General features: G+C 32.9%; 5 protein-coding genes across 7 annotated transcripts; 4 read left to right on the top strand and 1 right to left on the bottom strand.

Moving 5' to 3' along the window:
- Nucleotides 1–3,872: 3,872 nt before the first annotated feature.
- LOC108568096 lies at nt 3,873–4,237 on the top strand. The gene is made up of 2 exons (XM_017929019.1): nt 3,873–4,093; nt 4,151–4,237. Exons 1-2 carry the CDS (start codon nt 3,932–3,934, stop codon nt 4,187–4,189), a joined length of 201 nt encoding a protein of 66 aa, XP_017784508.1. The 5' UTR covers nt 3,873–3,931; the 3' UTR covers nt 4,190–4,237.
- Nucleotides 4,175–4,998, top strand: LOC108568085 (probable peptide chain release factor C12orf65, mitochondrial). 3 transcript variants are annotated; one of them, XR_001891281.1, is made up of 3 exons: nt 4,175–4,629; nt 4,700–4,816; nt 4,914–4,998. XR_001891281.1 is itself a non-coding variant. In XM_017929007.1 (1 exon), the coding sequence occupies exon 1, from the start codon at nt 4,196–4,198 to the stop codon at nt 4,601–4,603; it is 408 nt and encodes a 135-aa protein (XP_017784496.1). In that variant the 5' UTR covers nt 4,175–4,195; the 3' UTR covers nt 4,604–4,680. The 3 variants fall into 3 exon arrangements, 1 of the variants encoding a protein (XP_017784496.1); XR_001891282.1 differs by having other exon boundaries at nt 4,687–4,816; XM_017929007.1 differs by lacking the exons at nt 4,700–4,816; nt 4,914–4,998 and having other exon boundaries at nt 4,175–4,680.
- On the bottom strand, nt 4,618–8,098 carry LOC108568076 (Werner syndrome ATP-dependent helicase-like). The gene is made up of 13 exons (XM_017928987.1): nt 7,971–8,098; nt 7,841–7,901; nt 7,540–7,787; nt 7,142–7,485; nt 6,901–7,088; nt 6,573–6,846; nt 6,340–6,522; nt 6,067–6,287; nt 5,839–6,016; nt 5,503–5,786; nt 5,221–5,446; nt 5,022–5,164; nt 4,618–4,962 (listed from the first exon to the last, which is right to left on the bottom strand). The coding sequence occupies exons 1-13, from the start codon at nt 8,040–8,042 to the stop codon at nt 4,640–4,642; spliced, it is 2,745 nt and encodes a 914-aa protein (XP_017784476.1). The 5' UTR covers nt 8,043–8,098; the 3' UTR covers nt 4,618–4,639.
- Nucleotides 8,099–9,650: 1,552 nt separating this feature from the next.
- LOC108568001 (cell cycle control protein 50A) lies at nt 9,651–11,955 on the top strand. The gene is made up of 6 exons (XM_017928843.1): nt 9,651–9,835; nt 10,278–10,585; nt 10,639–10,831; nt 10,889–11,224; nt 11,327–11,492; nt 11,548–11,955. Exons 1-6 carry the CDS (start codon nt 9,787–9,789, stop codon nt 11,591–11,593), a joined length of 1,098 nt encoding a protein of 365 aa, XP_017784332.1. The 5' UTR covers nt 9,651–9,786; the 3' UTR covers nt 11,594–11,955.
- A 352-nt stretch (nt 11,956–12,307) lies between these two features.
- Nucleotides 12,308–19,594, top strand: LOC108568103 (cAMP-responsive element-binding protein-like 2). Its single transcript, XM_017929033.1, has 4 exons — nt 12,308–12,455; nt 18,632–18,719; nt 19,084–19,205; nt 19,264–19,594. The coding sequence occupies exons 1-4, from the start codon at nt 12,411–12,413 to the stop codon at nt 19,363–19,365; spliced, it is 357 nt and encodes a 118-aa protein (XP_017784522.1). The 5' UTR covers nt 12,308–12,410; the 3' UTR covers nt 19,366–19,594.
- The last annotated feature ends 778 nt before the right edge of the window (nt 19,595–20,372 follow it).

Genomic DNA, 20,372 nt, shown 5'->3' with positions numbered 1-20,372 from the left:
GACTAGGCCGGAACTTTAGTATGTGACTCCAGTATATCTTAGCATCAACTACTAATGTTGGTATTGTATCCTCGACTATATCTATATGAAGATCTTCGTGTATTTGTTTATTCCTGATAAACCATGGAGCCCTAATAATATTTCTTAGGCATTTTGATTGGAACCTTTGTATAATTTGTATGTTCGATTTACTGGCCGCACCCCACTATTGGATACCATACGTTTTTCCTAGAAGCCAGTAGAGTTTTATAACCATTATTTCTAATTGCTCCCTGTTAGCCTAAATGTGATCTTTCCGGGTGAAGAGATGCATGGCTAGATATTTGATTTTTGTTACTTTGGTCAGATCAGAGTCTCCAAATTTGTGTGCGTCGAGGCACCCGAAGTTAGCCTAGAGCAGTGATTCCCAAAGGGGTCTATATCGACCCCCAGGGGTCTATAGCAACTTGCAAGGAGTCTACGTAAGCGAAAAAAAAATTTGGGGGTCCATAAAATGGTCTATATCGACCCTCAGGGGTCTATGACAACCTGAAAGTGGACTAACGCAGGGGTCTACGTCAGCGAAAAAAAATTTGGGGGTCCATGAAATGAAAATGGGGGTCCACGATAGTGGATCTCAACATACACTGATAGTACCTATTTACTATCTATTATACTATCTTATAATATAAATACTTATACATATTGTAAAAATTTGAGTGTTAGATTGTATGAATCTCTTCAATTAGTCATTGATGCAGTAATCCGAAGAAACGCGTTGAATACTTACATCAATTACTCCTTCACACTGAAGTACCTTAGCTATCGAAAGGCTTATGTTAGATTTTTTTTGCACTTTTTGAGACTATTGTAGAATTTCCGGATACTAAAAATAAAAATAAATTTGATTAAAACAAAGTCCATCTTATCAGCGTTTCGTGCCATAGTTAAACTAATGAAGCAAAATATTAGACGGGGCTAATTTTCCCAGTTCCCCAATTTGTCACAGACAAACTGCCAGGAAGAGGACGTTTCAACAACCTACGTTCAACATTTAAATGCCCTCTATTCAGATTTAGAAACTAGGTTTGAGGACGTTTTGACTATGATAATACCACCGTGGATAAATAACCCATATGGTGACATAGAAGAAACGAATGTCATAATACAAGAGGAACTGACTGAACTAAGTACAAACGAAGATCTTAAGGTTCAGTTTAAAAACGGATATCAGCAATTATGGCTGCAAAACAACATACCCGTTCGTTACTTATCCCGTATTATGGAATATAGCGAGGAAATTTTTAATTTCCTTTCCATCGTCATACCTAGTGGAAAGCTGTTACCAATCTCCTAACGAAAAAAAGAAACAGACTGGACATCATTAGACGAGCAGATTTAAGATTAAACCTTACAAAATTGACGCCAAATGTTGATATTTTTTTATTAAAGCATCAGGTTCATCCTTCTCACTAAAAACATTTACTTATTGCTTAGTTTATTTTATGTTACCTATATTTTATATAACAAATACAAAATTCTATTTTGAGTAGTTTTAATTTATGTATAAAATTTTAACACTAAACTTCACTACACTTAGAAATTTACAAAAAATCAATATCAGGTAAGTAGGGGGTCCATCCAAAACCGAAAAACATGGCAAGGGGTCTACGACACAAACAAGTTTGGGAACCTCTGGTCTAGATGCATGCCTAGATATTTGACTTTTGTTGCTTTGGGCAGATCTTGTCCATTAAGTCTTACAGTTGGGCAGGTGTCTTTCTTTAACGTGAATGTGATATGCACGGATTTCATTTCGTTAACTGCTATTCTACATTTTTTAAGCCATTCTTGTAGCTTATCTAAATTGTCCTGTAGATATTCGGATGCTACTGCTGGATTCTCATCTGATACTAAGATTACTGTATCATCAGTTAATGTTGCAATCGTAATATTGTTAGTTTTAGGAATATATGCTGTGTACATCAGGTAAAGCAGTGGTCCTAATCCAATATCTAAAAACGTAACTACAAAATATCGATTTTAATTTTTTGTAAGTCATAGCTATTACAATGGTATAAAATATGAAACTATCAGCTAACAAAAATCATAAGTTTATTAAGATGCGCGAATGCGATTACTTTCTACAGAAACATCTCCACCTCGTTGTATTCATTTATTTATGTACTTCATTTCTTTTGTTATTAAAAAAGAAGAGATTTAATTAAGATAAGGCAATTAAACGCTGAATCGGAAAACGAACGCCGACCTGTAATTTGGCTCTCAACTCTCGGCGCAATCTAATGCACTTTTAATTGCGAAAAGAGTTTAAACAATATCCGTTAATAATAAAATAGCGCAACGATAATAACAAATATTTTCTTCTATTTACATTCAACACCATCAGAATTAAAGATAATAAAAAATTAATTTTACATTGTAGCTCAAAATTGCAAGTCATTTTATTAGTAGCTAATGTAGAAAAAAAGAGAAGAAAGAAATAGACCGATTCATACTGATGAGATGAAAGAAACAAAAAACTGAGGCAATTCCACTGCTAAGTAACATGATTTAAGACTTTTCTACTTTCTAGTATGTACGATAAACTCTGTCGATCCATCAAATGCTGAACTAATAACAATTCCAGTTGCTGTTTAATTCGTTCCAATTTATCGAAGTGATTTTTTTTTTATTATTTGTAATTAAATTCCGATTGTAAAATAATTTAATTGCATTTTATTCAATTCAATCATTTAATTAATTAATGCTCTAGACTTGTTTGTGTATCGTTTCATTGATAATTGAAACGCAATTATAAAATGTACTAATTCGTATCATTCGGTTTTGCAATTAAATTATTTAATTATTATGGTTGCAACAAATTGGTTGTTCCAGAATATAGAATGAAAGCAATTCGAAATATTTTCTATATTGAGATTTTGATTTGTGAAAGCAAAATGTGTGTGTGTTCGCGAATTTTTCGGTGGTTCTGCCAATTGGCAGAGAGGCCACTTTTACTGCCGAATAACAGGACACGGGGGGAAAATCTCCACGATTCGGATGCTTTCTCATTACATATTATTCGCATTCGTTGCTGAAGGCGTCTGAGTAGGTAGGTGGTAGAGGTAGGTAGGTATGCATTTGAGTGTATGGACGGACGTGCGTTGAAAAAACAGAAATAAACGCATCTGTAACTAAATATACATCATCACTGATACCTTTTATTTTTCACGGCTCATAAAGCACTTGCAAATCCAACGAGATATGTGAAGAAAAGCATAATGAAGTCCGGAAAAATGGAACCATTTCGAAATCCCGACAATGAAAATCCCAATATCGCAGCATTCGAAATCTCGACTTATTCATAATAAACTTTAACAATAAGAAATAATCTAAAATACAATTATTTTGATTTTAATACTGTCGACAACCATAATATGTCGGCATTTTGATACTGTCGGGGTTATGGTTGTCGAGATTTCGAATGTCGGGATTTTGATTGATCAGTACCGCTGAAAAATATGTTCATGTGACTAAGAACTACAAAAAGAATCTTGCAGCCTTGATTTTCATTTAATTATAGTCGTTTATCTCTAATTTAATGACATAATTAACTGCATTTCATTTTATGAATACTTATGAAATTGTAAACTAACTGTGTATTTATAATATACATTTATATTAGCATGTTTATGATTATACTCGTTTTATCATTAATATTATAACAACATACATAAATATATCAATTTATAAATAATGCAAATTACTTCTCTCTTTAAAAAAAAAATCATAAATATGATGCACCAAGCTCCATCTGTCTCTATCAAAATAATAAATGAACCTTTCATGGATTCGGCTCCATCTATATTTGCTTGTAATAATTAGAAATTATAACCTCTAAAGCCATGATTTAAATATCTTGAAAATTGCTTTATTCCAAGATCTTAATAATATGATGGATAAGATACAAGTATTAAGACTGTACAAAGATTTGTTACGTTACGGTCAGCAATTACAACTCACTGATAAAACCTACTTTTACAAAAGGATAAAGAAGGAATTCAAAAATAATAAATCACTTAGTGATCCAACGAAGGTGTCTTTTAACTATCAGGTACTGTTTAAAAGTTGCTTAAGTATTATAATTGTATCTTTTTGTTTTTGTTTTCAGAAAGGATTGTCTTTGCTTGAAAGGCAAGCTGTAATATAAATAAACATGTTGACTAGTGTAAATAGAATATGCTTTACTTTTGTCCGTTGTAAGCATAAATTAGATTACTCCAAAGTACCCAAGTTAGTTGATAGTGAATTGCTGGAACAGCATGTCCGAGGGAGTGGACCAGGGGGACAAGCAACCAACAAAACATCCAATTGTGTTGTTCTGAAACATCTACCAACTGGGATTGTCATCAAATGCCACGAGAGTAGATCTTTGGATCAGAACAGGAAGAAAGCAAGATCACTATTAGTCACAAAATTAGATAATTTAATAAATAAAGAGAATAGTGTGGAGGCCCAGGCGAAGCTGCTCGATAACAAAAAGACTACGGAGATGGAGCGTAAGAGGCAGAAGCGCCAGGCACTCAAAAACGAATGGAAAACGCGAGAAAACTTAATAGATTAAATTAAAAAAATATTCAACAATAAATGGTATAATTAATTACGGTGAATCGAGTATATCGAATAGGTCGCTCTCATCCAGTTTAGGTTTCTTGTGTAGATGAGAGGAAGTAAAGCTTTCGTCGTCTTCGAAACCTCGAACCAACTCATCCAAAGCGCCTTCTTGCGTCAACGAGGTGTTTGCAACTGACTTCTTCATCACCTCCACCACTTCATCGTAAGTGATGTCTTCGAATTCGGTGTAGGGAATCTGCAGACTTTGCAGATGCTCGCGTACCAGGAGATAAGTTATGACGATTTTAATGTTGTCGTAGGTAATCTCCTCTGGACACGCATTCTTAATAGGCGTTATCGAAGTCATATCTGCAAGAAGAAACAAAAACTGAGTTTATTTACTGGATAATCAGATTAACCATAGTTACCATTATTAATGGGTGGGTTCTTAATAACCTTGATTATGAGATCCCTCAGTTCACCCGTTACACCTAACTCGATTAGTTTAATAGGAAATCCCATCTTGCTGCAGTCTATCAAATGGGAAAACACCGTGGATGCAACTATACCTCTGCAGAATAATTTTCGTTAATGTTAAAAGAACAAAATTGATTTAGAAATTCAAACCTCTCCACTGATATTTCTTTCACTGAATTTCCAGCTTCGAAGAGAGCGTACGTCTTCAAAGCGGAAGCGCCAACCTTTGCATTAGGTACAGGATTCTTCTCCAAAATATCTTTAATTTCCTGCGGTTTTGCTGGAGCCGAGCTTTCAACGAAATCGCAATTTTCCCTTATAATATCAATAAAGTATTGAGCAAACTTTTCTATCTTATTATCGTTGAAACCGTCATCTAAAATTAATCAGAATTTACTTAATTATAACACACGTACATTCTTCAATTCTTACAATTATGCTCACGAAACTGAGCTACGTTGATTGGTTTCTTCTCTGACATATTGAGTAAAGCCTCGTTTGAAGCCACCATGTAAGGCATACAATCTAAATCTGAGGCAATGTCTAATCTCTTCGACATCAGAATTGAGTAAATATCCATGCGCTTCTTTCTCTCTTCTTCACTCTCCACCCTTTTCCCGAAGTTTTGTAAACTGCTACCACACGCAACAACTGTTTCGAGTGGATGGGTCACAGCCACAGTTTGCGGAATCGATTCCGCTTCTTCAATTCTAAAACTGAAACAATAGTATTTGTTAAATAAGTATAATTAAGAATAATTTAACTTACTCTATTGATGTCCGTGGTAACAATAGCTTTATTTCTGGAATTGGTTCGAGCAAGAGCTTCGCATTTTTGTCATTCAAAAACCTATACCCTTTATCGCTCACAACGAATGTACTATACGAAAACGTCGATTTCTTTACGAATTCCTTAACAATAGAACCCTCATTGCATAATTGAATGGCTAAGTACAGATATTTAAAAACAATTCCGATTTTTTTTTTAAATAATTACCTAGTGCTTTCCACCATCCTTCGGATTTATATTTACCACTTCCGTGTAAAGGGTGTTGTTTCAACTGCGCACTCAATTTGCTGCTATAAGAGCCGCGCAAGAACAAAGCATATTTCTCCAATCCGAATTTACCCCCCATTCCGTCCATTCCATTCAACAAAACTCGAGAATCTTCAGTAAAATCAACCAAACGATTTTCTTCGAAATTAGGATCGATTATCCTGAAATAAAATACTTGTAATTACAAGAAACTCAAATTAACTAAAATCATACTTCTTTAAGCAATTATCGCAACACGCAGATTCATCTGCAACTTGATAGTTTGAATCGCCAAAGTAGTCGAGGATGAACGATCTCCTACATCCATTGGAGTCCAAGTACTTTTGCATCAAATTCAACATGTTTTCCTTGTGTTTCCTCACACTTTCATTCATTTTGACTTGTTCGTTGAGGAGTCTAGAAGTTTATATGTTATGTTTAATTCAACTTGTTATTTTTGTAGTTACTTTTGGATTTGAAAATCGTCCCTGCCGTAGAAAACTATGCATTTCGCAGGTTGACCATCTCTTCCCGCTCTTCCAACTTCCTGATAGTAACTTTCTAAATCTTTGGAAGCGCCGTAATGTATAATATTCCTCACATCCGGTTTATCTATACCCATTCCGAAAGCAACCGTGGCTACAATACATTTCACCTTGTCTTTAACAAAGTTTTCGTGCGTTTCCTTCCTTTTCGGTAGACTCATACCAGCATGATACATTCCACATTGCACCCCATTCGCTAAAATTTTAGAGTTTCAGTAGATTTAAATTTTCTTAAATATTTCATACAAACAATTTAATAATTGCGCTATGGTTTCTGTCATCTTCTTCGTGATGCAATAAATGATCGTGGATCCTTTAAATTTGCTTAAATGCATGCATTTTTTGATATCCGACAAAATTTGATTGGATTTGCTCTTACTGTGCGCTTCAAAAAACAAGTTAGGTCTATCGAAACCGGAACACAAAAACTGCGGGTTCCTAAAAATGTAATACATCCAATAGAAATGTAACGTAACAAAGTAATTTTTTACCTCAAATTTAAAGACTTTGCTATGTCGCTTCGGACTACTGCAGTCGCGGTGGCTGTTACAGCCAAGAATGGTACATCTGGACAGTATTTCTTGAGATCACCCAAATGACGGTACGTGGCACGAAAATCGTGACCCCAGGTGCTCACGCAATGCGCCTCATCGATGGCAATCAGCACCAAATTCAGATTTTTGTGCATTTTCTGCAACAATCCAGATCCAAATGAGCCACACACAAACTCTGGAGTCATGTAAATCAGTCTATATTCATCATCCAAAATCTCATCAGCTGTATCTCTTATTTTAGCATTTGATGAGCACATTAAAGTAGCAGGTATATTGGCCATCTAAAATTATTCAATTAGAAGATATATAAGATTTATACAACAAGTTAGATTTACCTTCAATGAAAGAACTTGATCTTCCATTAAAGAAATCAAAGGTGATATGACTACAGTGATTCCTTTCAAATACATTGCTGGAAATTGGTAACACAAAGATTTCCCATATCCTGTAGCCATGATAGCACAGTTGTCTCTTTTATCTTTGATAATGGAATTTATCACTTTCCATTGCATAGGTCTGAATGTTGTATGACCAAACACTTTCTTCAAAACATCTATGTGACATTGTTGTGGAGCTTCCAAATCTAAGAAAACACACATTTACAACAACACCCCAACAGTACTAAATACGAATTACCTGATAAATCCTTAGAGCCTTCAATAAGTCTGTTAGTATCTTTATTATCAAGTATCAAATTCTAAAATCATTATAAAACAATAATGAATTAATGACATTTCTAATTAATACTGTTTTCATGATAACTTACAGTGTCTTCCTCCAAATAATTATCACAAAATTGACTGAATTCTTCATCTGAATCCATATTCACAAATAACATTCAATTTTTTTTTGCATAGGTTATGTTCTGGGATTGTTTGTGAATTTCTGTTTGGATTTCAAAGCAGATTCAAAGAATCAATATTACCGCCAAAAGCAAATATCTTGTAGTTCAGATTGGTAAACACAATTAATTCAAATGAACATTACATTTCTCCAATTTGAGTAGAAACACATTAAATTTAGTTTTATTATTAGATAATGCATTAAATATCCAAGTAATTGTTGCTTTACTTTAAAAAATAATAACAAATTTTGTAAATTTCTACTTGAATTCAAATACGAAATTAATATCCTTAAGTATTATTATATAATCTGTAGCTTTATTAGCATTATTTACATCAGGTATAAATATCAAAGTATTGTAGCTATAAACAAATTTACTAGTTTTTCTTCAAATATTAAGATTCTGTGCCATCTCTAGTATTAATTCTCAAGTAAAAGAATAGTAAAATTTAAATTTCATGAATATTGCATAGATTTAAATACAAAATGAATATCGTTAAGTATTATTATATAATGATCTAATCTGTAGAATTATTTACATCAAGTATAAATATCAAAATATTGTAGTTATAAACAAATTTACTGGTTTTTCTTCAAATATCAAGATTCTGTGCCATCTCTAGTATTAATTATCAACTAAAGGAATAGTAAAATTCAAATTTCATGATGATTTATGTTCATAATTATCTTATTGTTTACTACAAAGTAATTCAACATTTAAATGTATTGATTATTTTGTGGTTTGTGTCGTCATATATGTTTATGCAATGTTATAAAAACAATCTGATGGACACTTCGTACGTGATTGAAATCGCACATTTCAAATAATTGGATTAGTAAATAAAGTACAAAAGTGTTTTAATCAACACCTTTTAGTCTGTTTTCGTCTACCATCGCATTACCATGATATTGAAGTATGCCTACATATATCTGGGAACGTGGTAAGTACACCTATTATCTTTTCTATTGTTTATTATTGTTAATCAACAAAATCGTTGATAAAATATCATATGACTATCATAATATTTACATAATATAATTTCACGAATTATCACAAGTAAATTAGATTTTGACCAATAACCATGGAGAAATATTGAACTTACTATAAATGTATGTTTATTTAAATACAGTTCTGTCCCTTCGTAAAAATTAACTGTTTTATTTATAATATCAACAATTATAATGTAATATAAGAATCACATAAATAGATTTAGATAATTTCAATTATTAACAACTACTGAGCCTAGGTCTTTCCATCCATTTTCTTTATATTCTTTCATACTTTAATTATTGAGTATTCATTTGTTTTCACTAAGATTAATTAAGTTTTGATTAATAGGGTTTATATATAGAATTCATTAAGTATTTGAAAGTATGTAGCTTTTCAAAAACTTGTAGTTTTTTTCCAAAAAAAAAATTTCAGGAATTTCAGATATAAATGTAATTAAAAATGGCAACAGTGTATAGACAATACAATTAAAAATAGATAATGAATGGATTATTTAATTAAACACTCTTTACTTAATTAGTAAATTGTAATATTTCCTAATTGAGTATTAAGTGTTTTAGAAGAACATATGTTTTTGGGAACATTGCAACGCTGTTATACCTAAATGTCAGTGTGACAGATCAATGGGTAGTAGTTAAAGTGGCCAGCAACATACACAAATATTATTAGTTATTCGTTTACTCTCAAAGTAAAATAAGCATAGAAAATTTTAAATAAGTGATTTGAAACAATGGCACCAGAAAGTGCTGATTCCAGCTTGCGAAACAAGAAGCCTTCTGGTGAGTGCTGGTCTTAATACATCAATAACCAATCCCAGATTTATTGATTTTACTTTAGCTTCCCAGAACTTCAGTACATTCTTTACCTTTATTATTGTTGTTCCCATCAACTTATATAGAAAATATGTGTGTGTGTCTGTTAAAGCACAAATCTATTGCACTATTATTGATTTTAGTATCAAAACTTGATGACTAACCTAATTATAGGCATGTCAATATTTTAAGTTACTGAAAACTGCAGCTGCAAGCAATCCACATACTCTGTTGTTAAATTACATACACTCACACATGTTTTCTGATAATTGCCAATCCATAATTCAATATCACATATTTTATTCATTTGGAGAAAAAATTGTACGAACAGTGCAGTTCTGTAAAAATGGGGAGACTTTGTGAGTGATGATTCAAGGAGTTCATGTTTTTTTTTATTGTTAATTTGCAGATTCTGCTTTCAAGCAACAACGACTACCAGCATGGCAACCTATCCTAACTGCAGGAACTGTTCTTCCTGCCTTCTTTGTGATTGGAATCGCTTTCATTCCTGTTGGGATTGCTCTGCTGTACTTTTCTGATGAGGTCAAGGAGAAGATCATTGATTATACTTTGTGTAATAAAACTGAGAAGCTTTATGATGGGTACATAAAGGACATGGGCAGGCCCTGTGCTGAAATCATTAAAGAAGAAGGCTTTGATGCCACCAAAGATCCTTGCATATGTCATATGCAGTTCACTTTGGATACTGATTTCAAGGTGAGAATGCTTAGATTAAAAGAGTTTTCGTTTTATTGATTTGATGATTTTAGGGTAAAGTTTACATGTATTATGGATTGAGCAACTTTTACCAAAACCACAGGAGATACGTTAAATCACGAGACGATAATCAACTGTTGGGTAATTTGAATCTGGCGCCTTCAACCGATTGTCTACCCTTTGCTTACGCTGCTGATGGTAAACCTATCGCACCTTGTGGAGCCATAGCCAACTCGTTATTCAGCGGTAAATTATTACAATTAAAAAGTTACTTTTATAGTGATTGAAAACTTGTGTTTGTAGATGTGTTAACGATCAATAAGGGAAAACATAGTGTTCCGCTTATAAACACTGGTATAGCGTGGGATTCGGATAAGAATATTAAATTTAAGAATCCCGAAGGCGATTTGGAAATGGCATTCAAGAATTTCAGCAAACCCAAAGATTGGAGGAAAAACATATACGAATTAGATCTTAAAAACCCTGACAACAACGGCTTCCAAAACGAAGACCTAATCGTGTGGATGAGAACTGCTGCGCTTCCGACCTTTAGGAAGATCTATCGCAGGGTGAATCACACGGAGGAAGGATACGCTGATGGTCTTCAGAAAGGCGAATATGAGCTAGTCGTTGATTATTGTAAGTTCATTTTTATCATTTAATCAATACAATTTGGGATGGTCGAGTCGACCTACTTTTCTTTGTGTTAGTGGATGTGACATTTGATTTAATGAATTTCAGATTACGACGTGAGCGCTTTTGACGGCTCAAAAAGGATGATTTTGAGTACGACTTCTTTGTTGGGAGGGAAGAATCCGTTTTTGGGAATTGCCTACATTGTGGTGGGCTGCGTCTGCCTCGTTTTGGGTATAGCTTTACTATTTATCCATATTAAATGCGGAAAGAGGTAAGCTTTAATTTATCACTTCACGGTCAAATGAATAATTGAAACTAATTTGCAGCACAAACGAGATGATCAGCGTGAATCCTAGAACCTTATACCATTGAGGATCGACGTTGGGAATGGCGAGTTTAGGTGCTTGTGTGCTTAATGTTTCTAAAACACATTCCTCGTTTCTATGGAAATGACGAGTCAAGGTGGCCTTAGTAATTTTACGTCTAATAAATATATTTATAATTAGCTTTAATAACAATATTTGTCAAAACCAATATTTTACGATGGAGTTTCTCGATATATTTACATGTTTTTTTAAGTTCAAGATAATCAAGTAAAATACATGTTATTAGTGCCAAGTATGCTGTACGTTATGATATAGGGCTATGTGTGATCACTTTCAGGATAATTAGTGCAATTATTATTTCGTCAGTAAATATTTTAGCACACCTTTCGTTTTTCGCCTCAACGCAACTATTTAAAAATAACACACCATGTTATAGAGTATTCTTTTATTATTTGTATATTTATGTATATAATTATTTATTTTTTAATAAACTTTACCTCACATTGTGCATTACACAACCAATTACAGTAATTCATTATCAAAACATTGTTTAATGTGAATGTATCATTAAAATAAGAAATAATAAAATGAATCTACGCAGAAAGTAAATAGAGATCGTTAATTATGAAAATAGAATAAGGTGGATCAATTGTCCTTTGAATATTTGAATGTAGTTGGATTAATGGTCGTCAGAGGTCAGGATTCGCGCGTTTTAATTGGACGACACGAGTCTCGTGACGTAATGAGTGTATATAATGACCTTGTAGTTGTTTGTAAACAGCAACACGTTGATCTGTTTTGTGTGGAACGGATTGTTTCATAATCGATTTTACAAACAAACGAAACCCATACGCGAGTGAACGATGGAGTTCCAAGAGATGACGATCATCGAGGAGCATAATCCATCCGTGAGTAGTCCATGACAATCCAATTTAATACTCCTTACTCGTGTTAAGACTTCGAAGATATGCGACCCTTGTTGCCTCACCATAACATAACAGCCATCCCAAGATCCTGCTTCGAACAACAACAACAACAAAAAAACAGAAGGAAACCACGAAGATGCGTTTCCAACTGCAAACATAAAGACATATTTTCGCAAAAGAAACGCTCCAATCTAGTTGGCAGTGATCGAAAAATATGCTTAACGATGATAAATTTGATCCATTTACACTGTGAACGAACTTAAGGAGAGGCACGATTGGGTTACACATTTTTTCACGAACGCGCACGCGTCGCGCTCAATCAAGAGCGCGAATTTTTAAATTTAAAGTACACTTTATCTTATCGGTAACTGTATCAATGCATAATCTAATCATACACATATTTGTTTGTTTCTTAATCATCAAACAGCTTCGATTCGATATCTCAAACGATAATGCTCTTATAAGTCCATGAATATGTTGTCATTCATATTTAATGAATAATCATGGGATGTTTCATTGAATCATTAAATTTCGTGTTAAATATAGGAATTTCGCTGAAAATTTATCATTGGTTGGTTTGTTTTCATTACTAGCACGCATGTAAATATGGTTGCATATAATAAAATTGACTTGCACATTTTTTAAAAATTATTCATTACATTCTTACGAAACAGATTAAGACTTACAATTGTAGATTATTTTAATAAGATTAAGGACCCTAGAAAATACATTTAGTGACTGGCTTTAATTTTGCAAATTAATTCGAAAATTATAAAAAAAAATTACATGTTCTTTGATTACATAACAAAGTGTTTTTTTATTGTGCATCTTTTTATATAATACAAGTATTGCATAATGTTAATTATTAGCTGATTTATGACGTTTTTACATTTCATTTAATTACTCTTATATTATTTATGCGAAAACATTGAACATTACTGTTAATAAAGCTTTAAACACATTTAAAGTTTTGCAATACAAATATTGTTGTTGTTGTGACGTTTTCGCTATTTCCGGATAACATAAATAGTTGCGATGGAGATAATGTGTGAGGATAATCTGTGCCCTTTAATCATTCGATTCGCATCAGGAAAAAAAAAAGTAGAAATTGCGTTCAGGAAACAAACAAATTGTATTTGTGCATTGGAACATATCGTCGATTTTGGCGCACTCATCGATTGGTTAAACAAAATTCTATCAATTTTCCAGTGTCTAGACTCTAGACAGTTGCGTAACGAGCGCACGCTACGCGCTCATTGCATAATTTTGTTCTCTGTAATTAAAAACGCAAATACGTGGAGATTTTTCCGTTCGTTAAGAGAATTACCATCGAACAAACATCATCATCATCAAGTTAACCACTGGTTATATCAATGCTGAAGGACTATTATCGTTGTTATTATTAATGGAGAGGACCTTGGAGATATTTCCGCGAATTCGCTGAAATTTTGTCGGATTCATTTGATATGTAAATGGATACGAGAGGGAAAAAGAATACACGATTTCCTTTGCTTGTTTTTTTTTGTTTCGTTCGTTTAATGTAGCTGTTTTGCAGCGGCGACTATCGCAATGTATGTAATTGGGATTGAAGGTAAAACGTAGTGAATGGTGACATTAATCGGGGGGAACCGTGCATGATGTGCATGTAACTGGTTTAGAAGTAAGTCGCAGTTTGCGCATTTCAATGAAAGGGAGAGGACTGAATAAAGGAAGAATAAAGAAACGGAAACAAATATTTTAGCGAGTGCCAACTGGGACACGACCTCATCAAGTGTGGACATTCCTAGGTTGTTTCGTAATTAACGAGGCGCCGGGTCATTTTAAAAACTCGTTTCTTTCATTATGAAATTATGATTTTTTTGCAGTAAAACAATGTTTGAAACATAATGTATCAACTCTTTAAGCTATCTATTGATATCAAGTTTTATTATATTATTGTAAAGAAATAAAATTACAAAGTTTCGTATTCTTTAACTATATAGGATTACTATAATATGCAGCGCAATCTAAGTAATATCAAGAGCGCTTTATAAGGAGAGGATCAGGTTTGAAGACCCTATATCTATTGGATTCGTGGCGTGCTCTCTGTAGACCAAGTGTAGGCACGTATCTGTTATGTATAGTTCTATGTATGTACGTATTAATGTATGTATGTAGTATGTGTATTTACGTTCGTCCGTTCATTCGGCTCGGTAACAACGCAGGCAGCCGCGTTTTCAGTCGCAAAACAAAACTGCGCAATATATAATTTGTTTTCTGTTCCGCCGCGGAGTCTCGCGGTCAGACCAACTGGCTACGACGATCAGAGGAGTCGGCCAGCCTAGCTACTATCGGCCTGCAGGAGGATCATCACCACCAGTTCGAAGTCGGTGTCCGTGCTGCACATTTCCTTCCTCACCGTAACACTAAAAGCGCGCACAGAGTTCTGCAAATATTATAAAGTAAAGTAATAAAGAAGGATAAACGGAAACAGGAAACAATAAATTACTACTATATAGCCTGCTAGTAACACACGATCCACTCCTGCGTGTGCAGCACGACGCATTTATACGCATCACGGTGAGCAATACCAAATCAATCTTCTTTTAACCAACTTCTTCGTTCCTATTTTTTTTTGTTGTTGTTGTTCTACCTTCGATTTTCCTCCTTCCCGGCGAACTAGTTCTGTTCTCCATTACGACGAGCACTTTGTAACACGCAACGTCCATTGTCATCGTCATTTCCGGATTCACCGTAATCCATCCATCCTGTTAAGTGCGCGTCTGTATCACGAATGAATGCACAGTAGAATCCAGAACTCTTGTAATCTGCACGTTTATTACTTTAGTCAATAATACTCTCCATCACCGACAAGTGTCAACTTGTGTATTTGCTACCTGTTAAATCCATAATCGCTCACAACAATCTTAACTAACAAATAAAATCCCATGGAATTATTAAACGAATGTTAAATTTGTGTTAAAGTTATTGAATGATAACAGTAACAACTTTATAGATCTTAAAGTAAATGATAAAGATAAAGCTTCAAATTGTTGTACTATAAGAAAGAAAATTAATTGTAAGAAAAATGAGTCGCTTAACGAGCGACGTTTTGCATAACGAGTGACGATGAGAAGAGAAGTACATCATGTTTAAAACTGGTGTTCACATATTATGTGTATTTTTGAATGTGTTTCACTATACGAGTAAAAAATTTTGGAACGGATTAAACTCGTTAAGCGAGGTTCCACTGTAATTGATTTGAATATAAAACTTGCACAATAGAAATGTGATGTTCTCTTATGAAATGTTTATTTTTGTTTCTACAAAATAAGGTATTAATTACTTAATTTACTCATCTATTGATAAATTTCTGAATATAATTATGAAATATTAACAAATCAATTTAACTCCAATCAAAAGATATGTTTGTATTTCAGTTATAATTAAGGAAACAGGTGATGAAGGTGAATGTATTATTAATTTTTGTTTTTGTAATCCAACTATGCGTATTTGATTCAATTGCCATTAGTTTTATTGACTTATTTCTATTTATTTATAGATTGCGAAACAAAAGTCCTTGCGTTTATGCGAGTTCGTGGAATTCCGTTTTTTGTTTCTCTTACACGCACATTTGATTAAACACTAGTTACTTTTCAAAGCAGATGAGAACTTAGTTTTTTGTATAAATAATACTTTTTTCTTTTAAGTAAATACATTTACGACCCAAATAAGTTGCGTAATTGCAACGATGCGTGCTAATTAAGTGACGAACGTCCGACGATCTCCGCGCCGGTTCTCGCCTGCAAAATGGGATTGGCTTTTTCAATATCATTGTTGCAAATTTACTTAACGTAAACGTGGGTATTCTCCGCGTCGTTTCCTCGATTCTCTCTTTTGCAATGAAACTTGTGTGTGCTTGCATACAATCATCATCACAAGAACAAGTTTCATTATCGCAGCATACTTTCATAGAAAAAAAAAATATAAATATACACACATCTCATGTTCAAGTTTTCTTTCAAAACTTAATTGCATTGGAAATAATTATTGCAATTTTTTGTTTGTTGGTCAACTTTAACAATTAGATTAGCAAAATTTTCTTTGTTGGCCTGTAATTAAACAAAAACGCAGTTTTTTTCGCCATTTAATTTGTTTACTTATTCACTTTTGAGTGACCATTTGAAATGTACATTAAATTGAAAATTAAAATGAAGAAAATTGATTTACTTTAAAATGGGACAAGACTTTCTATTAATTAAACCACGTATTAATTATAATTAAATAGTAATTATATGCATAATTCAGTATATAGATTTTACCTCAAACGATGTAGTTTTTGATGTACATTGGAACCTCGCTTAACGACCAAAATGAATTGTAAGAAAATTGCTTAACTTAACGAGCGAAGTTTCGCATAACGAGTGACAATGAGAAGTCCTGAATTGCCCGCCTGTTTCATCATTTTTAAAACTTGAATTTTATGTTTCACTATACGAGTAAAAATCCGGAAATTTTGGAACGGATTAAACTCGTTAAGCGAGGTATTTCACTGTATTTCACTTGGTTTTATAATATGTGAAGATGAAGACAAAGATGTGTATAGATATTGTTTATAGAGTAATAAAAATAAGTTGATTTGAAATGTTAAATAATGCTAATCAAGTGGCTGAAGTCATGTCTGGCACGTTCCTTTTTCCGCGGAAAAGTCTAGCTGGAAAAGTCTGCCGTTTATTAATAACCGGTTACGTTATTTATGGCCAATCCCATCGCTCGTTGTTATAATGTGTTGTTTTTTTTTTCATATAATACATTCTTTTTTTATTGTTGTCTCTCCTTTACCTATCCCAATCTCAAGGAAAACACGTGCTGATGAAAGTGCGCGCAATTCGAACATCCGTTGCTCCGGTGTACTCATCAATTAAGATTATTTATTTTTAACTCTTCGTCGACGGATTTTACTGCTTCAACGCTTCGAATCTCTTCTCCGTCGCATCCCCGAATCGGGTACAAATAAACAAGAAACCTTGGTTGCCACGTGAACGGTTGCCAAGCCTCCGATTCCAATGCAAATCGATCGATCGCAGCGCTTATTACAATTTGAATGAAACCTACTTTCCCAATAATTACAAAAAAAAAATGATACTTTACATTAATTATTATCATGTAACAAATATCAATGAAAATGCAGACGTAAACTAAATATCAAGAAAACTACAGTAACTTGATGAATCATCTCCAACTAATGATAACATATGAATCAATCTATCTTACTAATTGCTACTTATTATGTCAATAATCATATGTTGCACAAAATATATAAATTGCGTTGAAAACTACGACGTATTTGCAAAAAAAAAATACACAGTTTATGTCATTGCACATGATTTATAAATAAACAGCAAATATTAACGCGTTATCATTGAGACTTTTAATACGCGCACCTTATTTATATCTAATGAGTTTAACAGTGAAAATATTAAATAATTTTCAATTAGTTCTGATTAGATTTGTTTGGTTTCTGTTTCTTGCGGAAACCGTGCCGCAAAGTTTCTCTTATCTTAAGCAACAAACAAGATAATGTCGACTTGTAGAAACGTAACGAATTGTCGAAGTGATAATATAAAAATGCGTCGTGCTTCAAGAAACCTGTGACTGTTTTTTTTGTTGTTGTTATAATTGCAGCATGTAATTAAATAAAAATGGAAACATGTTTCATAAACTTTCCTGGTTTATTTTGTTTATTTATTAATTAAATTGTGAATAAAAATAAAGAATGAAACGAAGATGACTTTTTTAAATGAAATACGAAGTTTAATTTAGTTTTTGTTATAATTGCAGCATGTAAATAAATAAAATAAAAATGGAAACATGTTTCATAAACTTTAATGGTTTATTTTGTTTACTTATTAATTAAATTGTGAATCAAAATGAAGAATGAAGCGAAGATCACTTTTTTAAATGAAATACGAGGTTTAATTTAGTTTTTATTATATTATTTTTATATTATATTTATTATAATTGTATATTAAATAAATAAAAGTGGAAACATGTTTCATAAACTACAACGAATTTTACTTGCATATTTTTTACTATTAATAAACTTATAAACAAAAATGAAGAATGAAACGAAGATGATGAAATAAGAGGTTTAATTTTGTGTTTGTTTGTTATTGCAGGAGGGTCCTCACCGTAAGGAATCGGGAAAGAGAGGACGCAAGCCGGGACGGAAGAGTGCCGACAAAGTGGACATGAAAGCCAAATTAGGTAACAATAAATCTCAATTACTATACTTAATTAGAATATGCTTTTATTAATATCATTTATTTAGTTACAATGAAGTTTTCTGCTGATTTTTTATAGTCATGAAGATTAATTTGTTATTAACTCTTTGAAGGGTGGTGTGACACGCGTTGTACCATCTTATTAACATGCCTAGTGAGGCGTTATTATAATTTTATACAAAAAGGCCCTCTAATTTGATTGGTATGTTAAGGGATGAATTTTGACAGGCCATACTATTCAGTTGACGAAGTTGTCTGGGTCTAGAAATGTAGGAATTTCTGGACGTTCAAAGGGTTAAAATAACACAAAATTACATTATTTATATATGTTTTTATCTTTGTTTTAGAACGTAGTAGACAAAGCGCGAGGGAGTGCAGAGCTCGCAAAAAGTTACGTTACCAATACTTGGAGGACTTGGTTTCCGATAGAGAAAAGGCAGTGTTTGCTCTACGAAAGGAACTGGAGAAGGTTCAAAATCTATATAAAAAAATAAGAATTATAAGCTTATCCTTTATTTTGGTTTTAGTATACCAACTGGTCTAAGGAGATCGATGAAGGGAAGGTTCCGGAGGGTCTGCAAGAGTTCCTCGAAGAAATGGGAACCATGAAACAGGAGGTCTCCATGTAGTTCAACAGCGCACATCAAAATCCGAATTACAACTACCAATACAAGAATATCGGTGATTCTTCACCATTTTATTACTACTACCTTGATTATTATCGTTTTTTTTATGTGCATCGCGCATTACATTCGTTTATTGTGACGAGAATTTAATTATTTTTTTTTTGCTTTGATTACTGTGATCGTAAAACTGTTGTAGAATGTACGGAAATAAATATATATTTTATATCGTTAAGGTTTTAAGTCTTATTTTATTTTTCACATAAATATTTATATAGTTTCTCGTTTCCTATTTCTTTTAAGAATTCGTATGTTTCTTACTGCTAGTACAAATATTGACATTATAGTCTAGGCTTGTTTACTCGTTCGGAACCACTTGAATGAAATCTATTTACCAATTCCAAATTTGGGTTTTTATTATCCGAAATTAGTTTTATAAATGATTATTATTATAGTTGTATGATAATCTAAATCAGTTAATTAACTTTAACTGGCAGTTATGTTGTGTGCAAATTACTACAGGTCATTTCCACTAAATGCTAAGCGGAAAACTTTAGCTAAAGGTGATGTTTGGATGTTTGTCCTTGTTGTGTCCAACCATTAGAAGTAATTAGAGACAGAAGCAATTACCTTTTTACAATACTTTTGTATATATGAATTAATACAAGTTATCAATACCAGAATCGACAAATCTCATCGAAATTTGGGACCGGATTCGGAGAATGATAAAGAATTGCATTGCCGTGTCGACACATATGCATCAAGTCCTACCAAATCACAACTATTACTCCGTATTAACAATAGTTCACTTTATAAGTAGATTATGTATTTTAAGTAAGTCTTAGTAATATCGTTAAGGGCATAACAAATAATATAATAAATCAGAAACTAGCTTAAAGAATATTAATAATAAATCACAAGTAAAATCCGTTGAATTGAGTTATTTACAACCCTAAGACACATCATCAGACAACATTCTACAGTGATTTTCATCCAAGGACACGAAATAACGG

The sequence above is a fragment of the Nicrophorus vespilloides genome, unplaced genomic scaffold, assembly GCF_001412225.1.
Source record: "Nicrophorus vespilloides isolate i.1.1-1 unplaced genomic scaffold, Nicve_v1.0, whole genome shotgun sequence".
Classification (NCBI taxonomy): Eukaryota; Metazoa; Arthropoda; class Insecta; order Coleoptera; family Silphidae; genus Nicrophorus; species Nicrophorus vespilloides.
The sequence above is the reverse complement of the archived record's forward strand: the minus strand, read 5'-3'. Positions and strand labels throughout refer to the sequence as shown.

Excerpts from the sequence above, each read along its gene's own strand:
- LOC108568103 (XM_017929033.1), top strand. The coding sequence starts at position 12,411 with ATGGAGTTCCAAGAGATGACGATCATCGAGGAGCATAATCCATCC. Across the intron at positions 12,456-18,631 it reads TCGAGGAGCATAATCCATCC|GAGGGTCCTCACCGTAAGGA; the intron begins GTGAGTAGTCCA and ends TTGTTATTGCAG. Across the intron at positions 18,720-19,083 it reads GGACATGAAAGCCAAATTAG|AACGTAGTAGACAAAGCGCG; the intron begins GTAACAATAAAT and ends TCTTTGTTTTAG.
- LOC108568001 (XM_017928843.1), top strand. The coding sequence starts at position 9,787 with ATGGCACCAGAAAGTGCTGATTCCAGCTTGCGAAACAAGAAGCCTTCT. Across the intron at positions 11,225-11,326 it reads TGAGCTAGTCGTTGATTATT|ATTACGACGTGAGCGCTTTT; the intron begins GTAAGTTCATTT and ends AATGAATTTCAG. Across the intron at positions 11,493-11,547 it reads CATATTAAATGCGGAAAGAG|CACAAACGAGATGATCAGCG; the intron begins GTAAGCTTTAAT and ends ACTAATTTGCAG.
- LOC108568085 (XM_017929007.1), top strand. The coding sequence starts at position 4,196 with ATGTTGACTAGTGTAAATAGAATATGCTTTACTTTTGTCCGTTGTAAG.
- LOC108568096 (XM_017929019.1), top strand. The coding sequence starts at position 3,932 with ATGATGGATAAGATACAAGTATTAAGACTGTACAAAGATTTGTTACGT. Across the intron at positions 4,094-4,150 it reads AGGTGTCTTTTAACTATCAG|AAAGGATTGTCTTTGCTTGA; the intron begins GTACTGTTTAAA and ends TTTTGTTTTCAG.
- LOC108568076 (XM_017928987.1), bottom strand. The coding sequence starts at position 8,042 with ATGTTATTTGTGAATATGGATTCAGATGAAGAATTCAGTCAATTTTGT. Across the intron at positions 7,902-7,970 it reads ATTATTTGGAGGAAGACACT|AATTTGATACTTGATAATAA; the intron begins GTAAGTTATCAT and ends TAATGATTTTAG. Across the intron at positions 6,288-6,339 it reads TGCGATAATTGCTTAAAGAA|GATAATCGATCCTAATTTCG; the intron begins GTATGATTTTAG and ends ATTTTATTTCAG.